Here is a 15,331-nt window from a genome sequence, read left to right as displayed (position 1 = left end):
TTCAGTGGGTGGCTGTTGTCCTGGTCTGCGTGTGAATTATTTCACTATGAATTAAACATGATGTGATTCCAATGTGCTCACAACAAAGACTCAGTGTTTTCACCCTGTGTTCAAAGCTGCTTCTTATCTTTGTCCTCAGCCAGGACGGGCTCTGTTTGTCCAAACTCAAATATGTCAGCAACCATCTGAGGAGTTGTCATTAAATGTCATATCGACGTTCATGAACCCCAGAGGATGAACCCCACAGTCTCTGGTGACTTCTGGACCTTTGCTCTACAGCCTCTACAAGCTCCACATCTCTGGGGTTTTTGTGTGTCTCAAAATTGAATGAGTGGATTTCCTCAAAGCTGATTACACATATATTCTCATTAACCTAAACCTTAACCTAAACCTAAACCTAAACCCTAACCTTAACCTTAACCTAAACCTTAACCTAAACCTTAACCTAAACCTAAACCTAAACCCTAACCTTAACCTAAACCTTAACCTAAACCTTAACCTAAACCCTAACCTAAACCTTAAGCCTAAACCTTAACCTAAACCCTAACCTTAACCTAAACCTAAACCTTAACCTAAACCTAAACCTTAACCTAAACCTAAACCTTAACCTAAACCTAAACCTTAACCTAAACCTAAACCTTAACCTAAACCTAAACCTTAACCTTAACCTTAACCTAAACCTAAACCCTAACCTAAACCTAAACCTAAACCTAAACCGAACCTTACCAAAAAATGATTAAAGCTATGGGGACTTGCTTTTTGTCGCATTAGGGACTCACACATACACATACACACACCGTCTCTCTCTCTCTGTGACTCTCTCTTTCTCTCTCCCTCTCTCTCTCCCTCTCTCAGCCTCTCTCTCTCTCTCTCTATGTGTCTCTCTCTCTCTATCGCTCTCTATGTGTCTCTCTCTCTCTATCGCTCTCTATGTGTCTCTCTCTCTCTCTATCGCTCTCTGTGTGTCTCTCTCTATGTGTCTCTCTCTCTCTCTATCGCTCTCTGTGTGTCTCTCTCTCTCTCTATCGCTCTCTGTGTGTCTCTCTCTATGTGTCTCTCTCTCTCTCTATCGCTCTCTGTGTGTCTCTCTCTCTCTCTATCGCTCTCTGTGTGTCTCTCTCTATGTGTCTCTCTCTCTCTCTATCGCTCTCTGTGTGTCTCTCTCTATGTCTCTCTCTCACACACAAATCGTTTCTTCTCTGTCCTCACGCGCCGCGGACCTGCAGTTGAGTGTTCGTGACGGAGGAGTGTGTGTGTGTTTGTGCGCGCGCCTGTGTTTTTGTGTGTATGTGTGTGTGTGTGTGTGTGTGTGTGTGTGTGTGTGTGTGTGTGTGTGTGTGTGTGTGTGTGTGTGTGTGAGTGTGTGAGTGTGTGTGTGTGAGTGTGTGTGTGAGGCTCCCAGTCCTCAGAGGAAGAAGCTGGAGTTGAGTTGAATTCAGAGTTGACTGAGACTTCAACCCAGAGCAGCACAGACTTCATGAACACAGTGAGTAGAACCTGCTCATGTTAGCTTAGCAGTGACAGAATGAGCTACTGTCTCTATCATTACTCTCTCACTTCTCCTGAAGGGAATGTTCTCTACTTACATTATAACTGAGTTCTAATAGTTTCACTGCTCAAACCACTCAGACACCAGTGGGTTGTGTTAGTAGGACCTCCGGCTTGTGGTTTGGTTTTACTGTGTGTGTGTGTGTGTGTGTGTGTGTGTGTGTGTGTGTGTGTGTGTGTGTGTGTGTGTTACTTTGGCAGTGTGAGTCCCTGATATCTGCTTAAAATATAAACCTGCAGAGAGAAAGGAGGTGGTATGATTGGAGGAGGAAGAGAAATCAGGTTTTTATGTGGGAGGTTTTCATTCACAGGACTGCTCATGGAAGTCTTGGTCAGAGGATTAGAATCCGGATCAAGTTCCCTTGATCCACAATCTGGAGGTCTACAGTCTTTCCTTTAAGACAGAGGCAGCTGTCAGAGACAGGCAGCGTGGATACATCAAGAATCTACCGTTCACAAAAATGAACAGGCGCCATTCTAGTCTCATAGCAGTGTCTCTTAGCAGGTTCACTGCACTTCACAGAAGAACAAACATATGTTTCATATTCATGCTGCATTTAAAGATACCACACGAAAGTTCAAGTGAAGCCAAATCATCTGGATTGCCTCCTAGTGGCGTATAGTTATAAACTCGGCCTCCTCCTCTTTCAAAGATGGGACATGGCTTCAACTTTACACAAAGGGAGGAAGTGGAGACATGTCATTTATCTTTATACCCAGTTTATGCTTTAAAAGAATTATAAAGAATAATATGGTTTATTTTGCAAAGCAGCAAGTCACATTTTCCAGGAAGTAAAGCCTGAAGCACCTGAGTCATTACTGACCCAGCAGCCACACGCATCAACATTTTAATCTAAACTGAGGATGATTGCCCAGACTGTGAAATTAAAAGTTTTAACGATTGTTTTGAGTAATGCGACGACGCATAATTTGCTTTGCCAAGAATCTAAAACTACTGCTGTAACTCACAGACACTTTAATGTTGCATATTATATCAGTGTTGCTGTGGAGAAAACTAAGTAAAGTGTTTTGGTGAAGACAGTGATGCAGGTCAGGAGGAAGCCTCAGACTTACCCAGCCTGAAGTATTGTGTGTGTGTGTGTGTGTGTGTGTGTGTGTGTGTGTGTGTGTGTGTGTGTGTGTATGTGTGTCATTCTATCTATATCTCTCTCTCACCGTGTGTGTGTGTGTGTGTGTGTGAGAGGGAGTGAATGAGCGACTTGGGGCATTTGAGTTTGTGTTGGGATCAGATGTCTGTCTCTGCCTCTTCACTGTAATTTGATTAGAATAATGTGTAGTGAGCCAGACAGTGAGTAGACACCTGTTAGTGTGCAAGTGTCAGTGAATTTACTGTGTCTGAGAACTAGACGGTACAAACGTCCCATTTTATAACAACATGGTCGGCTCTGTAAACTACTATTGTCTTTAAAGCCACTTTGTGTACAGTATAGAAATAATCCTGGTGAATACTCTGCATTGTTTTCAATGGTCACATCCATGAAACTGAGACGCAGCCTTCAACTTCTGCTCAGCATATTATGTATAGCATACTATATATATATATATATATATATATATATATATATATGTATATATATATATGTATATATATATGTACAGAAAATATATGTATGTTCAAAAGACTAAAAACACCACCGTGACCTTGACCCAAATCTAACCAGTTATTTCATGAGTCCAAATGAACAGCTGTGATTCTCTTGAAACGTTCTTAAGATTATGATGAAGCAAAAAAAGTTCGTGATGCGCAGTAATGTTTTTTCCCAGCCAGCATTTTGAAGTGAACCAGGAGGTAAACACAGGTGTGGCTAATCACATTGATTAAGGCTTCATCAACATCATCAGTAGCACATGTGTTTCACTAATCTGTGGAAAAGATTCAGACCAGTTAGTCTTTACATTATTTACTTTTGTGCTTTTCCTACTGTGACATGTACAAATATCTTCAGAGAAAAAGGGTTGAAACGGGTTTCAAATTAGAAAATCAGCTCCATCAAATAACAAATTAGAGACAAATTAACCTGAATGAATAGAACTTAACTACGTAAAATGACATAAACAGTCTGAGAAAAACGTCTTTCATGTGTACTGTCATGTCGTCCGTCCTTATGTGAAGTCTATGATATTGATGATGAGACGTGATGACGACGACGTTCTCACTCAACCAGTGATTCTGCAGTTTTTCTTTTCCAGATCCTGATTGGTTGGCAGTAGTAAGTGGGTGGTCAGTAGGTCACAGCTGTCTGTCGAGACCAACATGGAACGAGAGGGCTCATTGAGGAGGTAAGAATGCACACACACACACACACACACACACACACACACACACACACACACACACACACACACACTACAACTATCAGGTCTAATTGATGACAGTTCCAATACTTTTTCTTTTTCCTTTTCTCTCTTTGTCTCCGTCCCTTGGGACACACAAATATGGATGAAAGTGAGACACACACGCACACATTCCTGAATGACCTCATTCATTCAAACGTCTCCCTCATGCTCCTTTGTTTAGTAATTAGTCTGCAGCCTTTTCTCTCTCAACTCAACCCTGCTGTTTCAAAGCCAAAAAAATCTAAATTCCTTAATAATGCAAATTCACAATTTATCTTCAATTTTCCCATCAGCAGAGGGGGTGTGTGTGTGTAGAGCCTGTTTCTGTATCTTCTGCTCTGCATCCTCCACTCTGCAGCAGCAAACTTAAACTGAAGTGTAGATTCAGTGACACAAGGTACAACCCTACACCTTCTTTTCTGGAGGTAGTCGGAAACTCTTCCTCACTTTTTGACGTGTGTGTGTGAGAGAAACTGAGTCCAAGGCTCCTGTTTCTCACACTGACCTACTTGTGTGGAGTTGAACTAAGATCCAGGTTGACAGACAGAGCTACAATGCTCTCTCTCCTCTTCCCTGCCATATTATTCAACATGCGTCTGATTTTCCATCCCTTCTTTTTTCTCTTTCCAACTCTCTGTACCTTGTGCTGTTCTTTTCCCTTCTTCTCTGCCTTCTGTCTCATCTTTTTATTTGCAAAATCATTTAAATTCAGTTAAGTTTAATTCCACTCATGTGAAAAGTGTTCTAGGTGCATGGGTCATTACAAATTTACTAAAAACCAATAGGAAGAGTTCATGGCTACTTAAAGAAATATTGAGCAGTGAACAGTGAATTGGGTCAATGTGTCAGAACAGCTTCTGTCTTGGGCCCTGCACAGAGAGACAGAAGGAAATGAAATGTTTGTCACCTTTAAATCCTTCCCCACCCATTTGGCAGCTCTTGAACCTCAAAGGGTTCCTTTGTTCGCCTGGGCACAGAAGCTCACAGGGTCACATGGTCACTGACTGGCACAGACTGGCCAAGGGAGAGAGAGAAAGAGAGGTAAAGTGGGAGAGAAGAGAGAAGAGGGTAGGGAGGAGTTGAAAGAGTAAAGGTGGAGGAAGAGAAAAGAAAGACGAAAAAAACAGAGGGCAGGAGCATGTGAAAGAGTTGGACAGAGACCCATGAAGACAAAGACAGTTTTTTCTCCCGGTCTGTTTTCATCCTTTGCTTCCACCTCTCGCTCAGACACACACACACTAATGGAGTGGGGATATGTAGTACCTTTTCAGTTACTAGAGTAAGTACAAGTGCGTGTGTGTGTGTGTGTGTTTGTGTGTGAGTGTGTGAGTGTGTGAGTGTGTGATAAGAAGGTTTTGATACATTTATTTAACTTTTGCAGATTTCATTGTTTTGTTTTTAATGAATGAATGTGAATAAATTTTCAGGTTTGGGACTGTAGAGACACTGGAGCAGTTGCATAAGGAATTTTATATTTATGTATACTGTAGATATAAATAGTATATAATGCAAAATAATCAGTCCATAATTGTAAAGTGTTATTTTCATATTCAATTAAGCGATGGATTTTTTTAAATAATTAATTAAATGATTGTTTAGTCCATAACATTAAAATAAACAGTCTCCCAGAATGTAATTCAACACAGTCAAATTACCTGTTGTGCAACCACTTGTCTAACACCATAATACACTCAACTTAGTATCCTAAAAACAAATTAAGCAGCAAATGTCACATGAAACAGCTTTTTTTTAATAGAAAATGTTTGCAGATCATTTAATTAATTACTCAATCAACAAATCTTGTAAATGTGTATAATATATCACAGTATTTTCACATGTAAAGTACCTGGTGTGTTTAGCCGTTTTGCACCATATCTTCTGCTTTGTTCTTTTTGCCCACTGGCTTGTGTACTCTCATGTGCTGGCATAACATATTCTTTAGCTTCATACATAACCATCTCAACTACATGTTTAACCTGAACCCTCATCCTACACTCAACTCAGTCTTTACCCTGAAAATCAGAGCAAATGTATCAAAGCTCCAAAAGATTTAATTTATTTACAGATAAAAACTGCAACATTAACAGCCATTTTTTGAGACTGAAAACACTGTTGAGATGCCTTTCATTTCCATGGCTGGACGTGCAGTCGGAAACTACTTTTGAAGTGCTCTTTTGTACTTTTCTGTGCCTCTGCTCTCATTGCCTCGCTTTGTCATGTGTTTCTTTATACTCTCTCTTTCTTTATCTTACCCTTTTACATCATCCCTCCTCTTGTTCAGATTCCCATCCCTACGTCTCCCTCTTCAGACTCCTCCTGAACTCACAATATTTACCTGTCTCCCTCTGTGAGGCAGTATAGTATCAGCTTGTATAAACATTAACAGATGGCTAATAAACGTAAGGTTGTCAGTCAATTTAAACAAACAAAAATCCAAATTTTTTTTTACTGAAAACGTTTGAAAACACGACTCCACGTTGTCCAGTGCTTATTATTGCTTCTCTCTCATCCTGTTCGATCTCAAGGAGTCTGCACAGCAAACTGAGGTTGGGCAGCAGTTCGTCCTCCAGCCTGATGGACCTCTCGCAGACGAAGACCCCAGTGGGGGGAGGTGGTGAGAAGGGAGGAACGGCCGGGGGGCTGGCAGAGGAGTGCAGTAAGGACAAAGGGACCCAGCAGAGGAGGGCCGGGGCCAACGCCACCTGGAACAGGTCGGTGTTCAGAGAGAGAGACTGACACATGCATACACAATCTGTCTTAATTGTGAGACATGTTGGTTTAGTTGATGAATAATTAAATGTGTGTTTTCCCCATTCAAGCTCTCCTGCTTTTGCTTACACACATGTTTTTTGCATGTGTGCACCTCTTTCTCTGAAGATGTCGTGTTAAAATAAACATCACCAGAAGAAAGCTGTGTTTTTGCCTTTATTCATGCTATGAACAGGAACCTATTTTTCACACACGTATGCAATCACATAAGCACCAGCTCATCCCGTCCTGCTTCCCTCAGGGTCCATCCCTGTCTCTCTTTATCTCCATCCATCTCACATCCCTCTCTTTATCTCATTCTGCCTCATAGATTCTTTTATTCTCCGTCTTTTCTCTGGTTATTTTTATGGTTTTCAGCTTTTTTTTAAAAAACAGTAGACAGCAGAGACTAAAAAGAAAGAGCTCTCAGTTTGCCAGGTGGTTTGAGGGCTGAACCACATGAGCTGCACTGAATTCTATGGGGAGACAAGTTCATGCCCCTTCTAAGCTTTTTATGTTTGTCCCTCTTTAGTTTTCTTTTCTTTTTTAACTTAATTTACTCTTTGGAATTTGTGTTTTTAACCCAGTATATATGTTGATCAGCTCGGACAATATACAGTGCATATACTGTACATTGTGCATATGAAAACTAAAGGAACATCTTATATCAACAACTGTTGAGGGATTTTTGACCATCCTCACACTGTATATGCCACTATATATTATCTATATAGTGTATATTACATTATATCTGTGCACCATGAGGAGAAAAGTGTCCGTCTAAATCCACAGATACTCCGTCTCTCTTCACAGTACCCAAGGTCAGGTTAAAGATAAAGGGCCAACTAGCAGTACACTGTAGTGTCTATGTTGAGGGACCTTCATATCTAACTCAGATGCCCAGACAGAGAGGCACCAAAACTCCAACTCTCAAGACATAAGGGCACAGTGTGATTTAGGAATGCATACTTTAGGCTCAAAACAAACACCTACATGTAACGTACTAACATAATATATTGTTCCACCTTCTGTTCTCCTTGTTATGAGTTATGAGTTATAAGTGCTGACTAAATGCTTCCCTGTGTGTTTGTCTGCAGCATCCACAATGCAGTGATCTCAGTTTTCCAGAGGAAAGATCTGGGAGAGAATGAGCTCTACACTCTGAATGAAGGTGTCAGGTTAGTTTCTGCCTCTTTTATTGTTACCTCCACCAAGAAGTCTATGTTTGCATGGATGTCTGTCCGACAGTCAGCAGGTTTAATCAAAAACCACAGGAGTGATTTCCATGAAACTTTGTGGAGGGACCAAGGACGAACCCTTTCGATTTTGGAGCAGATCCAGATAAACAGACAGATCCGGATAATTCTATTTACTTTCTTTAACATGGTGAGATTGGCCTTTGCCTTGGTGCAGGAATGGGCTCTTGCTGACTTTAACACAAGTCTGTTGGATTTTTAACTAAGCAGTTTTTTTAAATTTTAGGATGTTTGACTAAATCATGGCGTTTTCTTCTATAATTTCTTGCAGGCACAAACTCTTATAAACACATTAAGTGCTTCAGCATGGCTTGCTAACTTTAAACGTCACTGAATCATTAACACATACACAGGATCATTGATGTCCCACCGTTCTTAGCTGAAGCTACTGAGGTTGAATGCCAGTGTAGCTGAGGGCAGTCGACACAGGACTGTGAAAACCGACTCCATATATATATCCAATATTTTGTACTCTGTTGGACACAGTACAATACATGCAACAGTGACAGTCTATCTTCTATGGTTGCAATTGGAGTAAAGGTACCTTATCTAAAGTAGAATACAATTCAATAATTCGATATATTATATAATATAATATATCATATAAATAAGGCTGTTTTGTCATTTTTCAAACAACAGTACTGTTGATGTTTTCTGTGCCTAGAAGATTAAAGGTCAACGTCTCTCCTCATATAATAAGTACTGTCACACTAATCTGGACTGTGTGCGGCATGTGTGTGTGTGGGATTTTCAGTGGAAAATCCCTTTATTGAAGTGTTCGGATGTAGCTGTATTCTTTGTTTATATTGTGAACAATATATTTTCTCATATCCTGACTGTGCTGCTGTTTAAACACTGCGTGCAGTCACATTACTCCCGGTTCATGGTCAGCAGTTGTGTGTATTAGAGACGGTTTTGGTATACGTGTGTATGTGCGTTTGCTTGCTTCTGCACATGTGCACACTCAGATTTTTTAAATTTGTGTTTTGCAGGCAGCTGCTGAAGACTGAGCTGGGCTCCTTCTTCACTGAGTACCTTCAGAACCAGCTGCTCACTAAAGGCATGGTCATACTGAGAGACAAGATCCGATTCTATGAAGGTACAAAAACACACATTTACAAAAATTGTAAACTTGTACCATTATTGTTGTTTCACAATCACAGAGCTCCATCTCTGAAACACTGGAACAAGTTTACAGAGATTAAACTTACACTATATATATTATATAAATACTGTATAAATTGTTGTTTAGTTAACAATGGTATGAGTACATATTCAGTGGAAGGAACAGGTTGTATGCTGTGGAGTTATAATATAAATGAAAGGGCTGTTTCTTCCAGATTTCCAAAGATTCAGCATTTCTACAACTTGCTAAAAGAGGGGGAAATTCTACAAGGTTGCTTGTTGAGTCGTGAATTTGAAATTACTCATTTATTTCACTTCTGTCTGTGATGAGGAGAATATCTGTGCCAATGATTCATTTCACAGAAAGTTTTTATCTCAGCATGACACAAGTCTAACAAGGGAAAATAATAATTGACTAAAACTCCAGATGGAGTGTTAAACATTGAACTATTACTTTGAACTGTGAGAACACAGCTTTATCTCCACCATCAGTGAAGAACATTTTTCTGCAGCAGTAAATACCTGTATGCACACGCAAGCACACACACATAGAGTTAGAGTGAAAGCGAGCGCTTACGACTCTAGAAATATTTTGTTCTCTTTCTGTTGTGGCAAATGTGTGACCTTTATTTGAGGCACCTGTGAAATGGTAACACACACACACACACACACACACACACTGACTGTGAGATATTTTCTGTGCTGTCGTCACAGGAAGTGAAGGCTTCTCTCAGTTACATGACATTCAGTCAGTGAGAAACTTACTGACTTACAGACTTAGTTCTGGCTTACACAAAACTGTTTGATATGATAAACTGTTTGTTTTCAATTGGAGCCAATATGCTGATGCACCCAAAGTGCTTCTTAAGACTCTGCTAATATTATTTCCACTGCTGAAAAAAAATGCATAATGCAGTGCATTTCTAAATTATGCTGCAAACGTGTTTCCAAAACATCCACAAGAAGACTTAATTCTCGTCTTGAATTTGTGCATTTGCCATTTTCTAATTTTCTGTTCTCCTTATTGGGCCAAATAGGTCAGAAGTTGTTGGACTCCTTGGCGGACACATGGGACTTCTTCTTCTGTGATGTTCTGTCTATGCTGCAGGCCATCTTCTATCCTGTGCAGGTACACACACACCCATGTCCACACTCACAATATTCAACCCTATAATCTTGACACTTACAGTATATATATATATATATATATATGTGTGTGTGTGTATCACCAGGGAAAGGAACCATCAGTGCGTCAGTTGGCTTTGCTCCACTTCAGGAACATCATCACCCTAAACCTGAAACTAGACGAGGCTCTCGCTCGACCCCGAGCCAGAGTTCCTCCCTCTATCATACAGATGCTCCTAATACTACAGGTACAAACACACACACACACACACACACACACACACACACACACACACACACACACACACACACACACACACACACACACACACACTCACACACACACACACACACACACACACACACACTCATGATCTTTCTTAAGCTGCTTTCAGACATGCACTGAAGTCTGGACATCTTCCTGAAACCTTCCGGAGGGGGGTGTATGTGAGAACGCAAATGAGTCAGTTACTCTGGATATTTTATGGAACTTTTCCTGCCAGCTTCTGTGTACAGTGTTTGGAAAATGACAAAAATGAGTGAGATAGTTGGCACGTAGATGATGTTTCTAACATGCAATGGACTTAAAACTTGAAGTATACAAATATCTCCGGATGAAAAAGAGGACACATATGAATGCTAGCTTTTTTGGCAAAAAGTCATGTCCTGCCTCCTGCTGCTCTACCCAGGCGCCTCCCCTCGCTTGAATATTCTGGAAAGTTTCCTGTTGTTGTGGACATGTCTGACCCTGACAATCTCCTGTTGTGTTCTTTAACTGTGAAAGGCAAACTTCAATTTACTGTTCAAGTCTGAAAAGGGCTTAAGTGTTACTGTCTCTTACTCACTTAATTACACACACAAACACACACACACACACACACAGCAGCACCAACACCCATGACTGATGTGGGTTGAGAATAAATGACAAGAGATGAGGAAAGAGATAGATTTTTTTCCCTTGCTGTGGGATCTCACAGGAAGTCGTCTCAGTGTGAACACTGAGTGCAGTCGTCTTCCCATGACCACTCAGTACCCTCTGCACCCAGGCTGCGTCTGTGTGTGATAGTGTTTGTGTTTTTGAATTACCCTCGTTTATACATTCCTTAAGACCTGACATCCTCTGAAGAACAGAAAATCTCAACAAGCCAGTCATGAGTAGAGCTTTATTCCTCATCCACTGAATAGTGATGTATGACTGCACACCGTTAATTGTGCTTAACTTTATGGAAACAGAGAGAGTTGTTTACTTACTCAACTATGCTGTTGCTGTTACACTACAAGTACTGGACTTTTAAATGGAGACACTGCTTGCTTCTCAAAATTCACAAAAATTCAAACCATCTTCGTGACTGAATTTGACTGAAAACAAATAATTTTTTCATTGTTGAAAGGTTCATTCAGTTTGTTCAACTGTGTGATTTATTCAAGTGTTGTTTGACCAGCCTGAAAAATAATTCAGATAAATGAAAAAATGCGCACAGAAAACTGACATCAAGGGTTTTTAAGTTGAATAGTTCATAATTTAATTTTAAAACTAACCAAGATCAGTGATATTTGGGTGTTCACAGTTACAGTAATATTTAACCTGAACGCTCCCAAAAACTTATATTAACTGTTCAGAGGTCAAATCTGGTCAGGGAGTGATTAAATTAATTAAATGTGCTCTCAAGTGTGTCTGTGTGCAGGAACTGTTAGTGTGTGTGTGTGTGTGTTTGTGTGTTGGATTTAGTTTGGACATCATTGTAGTGACTCATTGACCCAAATCTGCTCCTAGACTCAAACAGAGGGAGGTGTGGTGAAAAGAAAAGACACAAAAATAGAAAAAAAAGTTTTCTTGATTTATGTGCTGTGCACACATGAGCAATTTTAATTGCGCTGTTTTTGTTTTGTCTGCAATGTACATTAAATCAGGAGGAGAACAGATATGAAAGGAGACAGGAAAGCAGGGCCCCAAAAAGAAAAAAAATGTACACGACTTCTTGTTTCATCTGTTAGTAATTTCCCTTTCATTCTGTTAAAATGCTGTGACGCCAGCTCACTGAAGTCTGTTCTCTTCATGTGGTTTGTTTCCGTGCTGTGGGTTCAATGATTCACAGTATTGAGAATTGATTGATCTCTTCTTTGGTATTTAAAAGAATATATATACATCACCATCCTTTGTTATTCACAGTGGCTCATTCATTGAACAGCAACATCTTCATTATGAGGGTTATTTTTTTACTGCAGCTGAACGCACTAATATCAGATGTGGCTCTGAGCCGTGCTGCAGAGATAAACACTGTAATGTTTGTGTTTACTGGCGACACTGCTGAGCCATCAATAAAGAATAAACAGGACTCCACATTGCCGGATGTGTCCAGGGTTATAAGCTTATCTTCACAAAAGCCATGAAGGGTTGTTTTGATTGGGCTTTCTTACTCGTCACTAACATTAGACCTGAACCCATGACATCAAGCTGCACTAATCAATGCTTCTTGAGACTATGTGAAATGTAAAAAGAATCGCTCATAATGATTTCAGTCATGGTATGAAACTTGTTGTTGTTATTGTGGTTTTACAGCTGTTTCAGTTCAGTCATCTGTGTGTTTCCACTACAAGCAGCTGTACATCTCTAAAAACCCACTACATTCTAAATGCCCATCACCAAACAACAATCAGCCACAAGCTACTAAACATTAGAGCAGCTGAAACAAGAAAGTGCAGAGAGCCAGATACTGGTGGTGACAAAACCAGAGCTACAAGGGGAGAAAATAAACTTGTATTATCTTTCGTGGAGAAACATAGCTCTGTTTAATCCAGTGAAAACAAAGACAACACCAGTACAAAGTTTAAAATCTTTGTGGTGGGTTTCATCATTAAGTTTACATCCATTGTTAATTTTCACATAGGTTTGTTTTTGTCTATTGCTTTTTACTTAGCGTGTATATATGTGTCTGAGTTTTGGGACTAAACTGTAGTTTTCCGGCTGTGTTTATAAACTACTATGTTTTTATTGTCTTTAAGAAAATTAAGTACATTTATCAGAGAAAAGTAAAGTAAAGTTTCCATTCTCTGTAGCCAACCCATATCAATCACCAGCTCCTCTAACCTTGTGTGTGTGTCTTTGTGTGATACAGGGTGTCCATGAGTCTAAAGGTGTAACAGACGACTACCTGCGTCTGGAGTCTCTCATCCAGAAAGTGGTCTCTCCCTACCTCGGCACCCATGGCTTATATTCCAGAGATGGATCCTACAACCCACACTGCTCCTCTTGCCTATTAGGTGTGTGTAGTTGTGTGTGTGCAGAGAAGTGTTTTTCTGAGCTGTTGTGTAATGTGAAAAAAAAAGGGAATTTTCTTCTACTTTTCCTCTCTCTGTCTCTCTCTTTAGAAAAGCGTTTGCAGCGCTCCTGGCCCTCCAAACCAGGCAACTCCCCTGCTTCCAAAAACCCAGTGGTGCGGTCTAAGAGCTACAACGTTCCCATGCTGACCCCTGTGGTAGAATATGATGTGGATTCCTCCATTGGAGGTGGTGCAGGTATCAGACGACACTCTGTCTCTGAGATGACTTCCTGTGTGGAGGAGAGCAGCTCTGTGGCCGAATTCAACGCCAGCACACCCAGCCTCGCCAAACACTCCCTGGCTTCAGCGGAACTTGCTTCAATTTCAGGTAGGACAACAACAGAATTAACAAATCATCTGTTTCTTTCAAGATTGCAAAAGGGTAGTTCTTGCTGGAGCAATAAACAGATCAGACGTCCTTTAAAATAGGATATTTACACCATGGGTTGGTTTTCTGACCTTCAAGTTCAAAAATATTATATACACTGATCTTTATTCAAACATATCTTGAAGTGCTTAAAAAAATGTGTTTAGTTAGTTTCTATGTTTCTATCCAACCATCATCTTTGGCTTATCAGAGGAAACTCGCCAAATATTACAGACAACCCTCTCCCCAGCCACACTTTCCAGCTTTTCCTGGGGGATCTTGAGGCGTTCAGTGGCCAGATGGAAAATGTAGTTCCTCCAGTGAGTTGGGGTCTCCTCATCTCTGAGGTCCAAAGCTGATCAACAAAGACCACAGGGACTTCCTATCATGTTACATGTTGATCATTACGTTGTTTAACTATAACACTTTCTTTTGAACAGATACTATGACCTCCAGCCAGGACCCACAGTCCAGAGTCAGTGACAGTCCCACAAGTCCTCATCTTCAGCCACAGCATCACTCCCCAGGCATCCTTCCTGAGTCCTCCCCGTCTAAAGACACACACAGCAGCGGATCCCTGGTGTGGGACTCCCCTTCGTCCTCCAGAGCGCTCGCACACGACACGAGCTCCGGGCCCAGTCCATCCTCCAGTCCAGAGATCATGATAGACCACATCCAGGGGTCATTGGAATCAGAGTCCGAGCAGGACGGCATCTTTCTTGACTTCTCGCGGCGTTGTTCTGGAGGGTCGACGCACAGCAGGGACAGCAGCAGACAGAGTGTGGCGTGACACACACACGGACACATACAAGCACTCAGAACAATGCTGATCCATTACTGACATTCCTCCTGACAGCCTGTGATGCCCCCTGCTGTTTTCTGGAGATCATCAGGGATTCAAACTGAATTATTTTTCTAGAGATTTTTTTATCATCTCTTAAGCAAATAATGACCAGTACATATTTTTGATTTGGCACTTTTATTAGATGCATTCCTCCAGTTGGGATCTTTTCCCTCATGGAAGCTGTAATCATTGTGATCACTTGACTTTTAAACTAAACTATAACTAATAAAACAATTGTAAAATAGACCGTGTGATTTTTAATGGGTTTTCTGTGGTGAGCACACATGCTGAAAAACAGAAATGCGGAGGGACACTCCTCCTCCTCATGATAACAGGAAGTGTGGAGGACAGAACAGGTGATGGGGCTAGTAGCATTTTTAAGGGATGCAGGGGTTTTTATATTATTATTATTATTATTATTATACATTTAATTATAGTAGGAGTAGAGTGTAAAGTAAGATTAAGTAAATAAAGTAGGCTATATGTTATGTGTTTTGTTATTATATATATATAATTATTATTATTATTATTATTATTATTATTATTATTATGAAGGTATTTGGATTGCGCTTTCTGATCCACACGCCGGAGCAGAAGGGGGCGCTAATGCGCCTAGAAGTTGGAAGACAACAGAAGAAGA

At 40.5% G+C, this 15,331-nt stretch overlaps 1 protein-coding gene across 4 annotated transcripts; it reads left to right on the top strand.

Annotated features, from left to right (window-relative positions):
• The first annotated feature begins 914 nt into the window (after positions 1-914).
• Positions 915-14,935, top strand: LOC109632671 (proline-rich protein 5-like). 4 transcript variants are annotated; one of them, XM_020092081.2, is made up of 10 exons: positions 915-1,486; positions 3,760-3,849; positions 6,432-6,617; positions 7,752-7,832; positions 8,903-9,009; positions 10,073-10,164; positions 10,268-10,408; positions 13,277-13,421; positions 13,530-13,808; positions 14,288-14,935. In XM_020092081.2, exons 2-10 carry the CDS (start codon positions 3,824-3,826, stop codon positions 14,635-14,637), a joined length of 1,407 nt encoding a protein of 468 aa, XP_019947640.1. In that variant the 5' UTR covers positions 915-1,486; positions 3,760-3,823; the 3' UTR covers positions 14,638-14,935. The 4 variants fall into 4 exon arrangements, with proteins under 4 accessions (XP_019947640.1, XP_019947641.1, XP_019947642.1 ...); XM_020092082.2 differs by having other exon boundaries at positions 1,164-1,486; positions 3,746-3,849; XM_020092083.2 differs by lacking the exon at positions 915-1,486 and adding an exon at positions 3,435-3,453.
• The last annotated feature ends 396 nt before the right edge of the window (positions 14,936-15,331 follow it).

Source organism: Paralichthys olivaceus, chromosome 23, assembly GCF_024713975.1.
Source record: "Paralichthys olivaceus isolate ysfri-2021 chromosome 23, ASM2471397v2, whole genome shotgun sequence".
Classification (NCBI taxonomy): Eukaryota; Metazoa; Chordata; class Actinopteri; order Pleuronectiformes; family Paralichthyidae; genus Paralichthys; species Paralichthys olivaceus.
The sequence above is the reverse complement of the archived record's forward strand: the minus strand, read 5'-3'. Positions and strand labels throughout refer to the sequence as shown.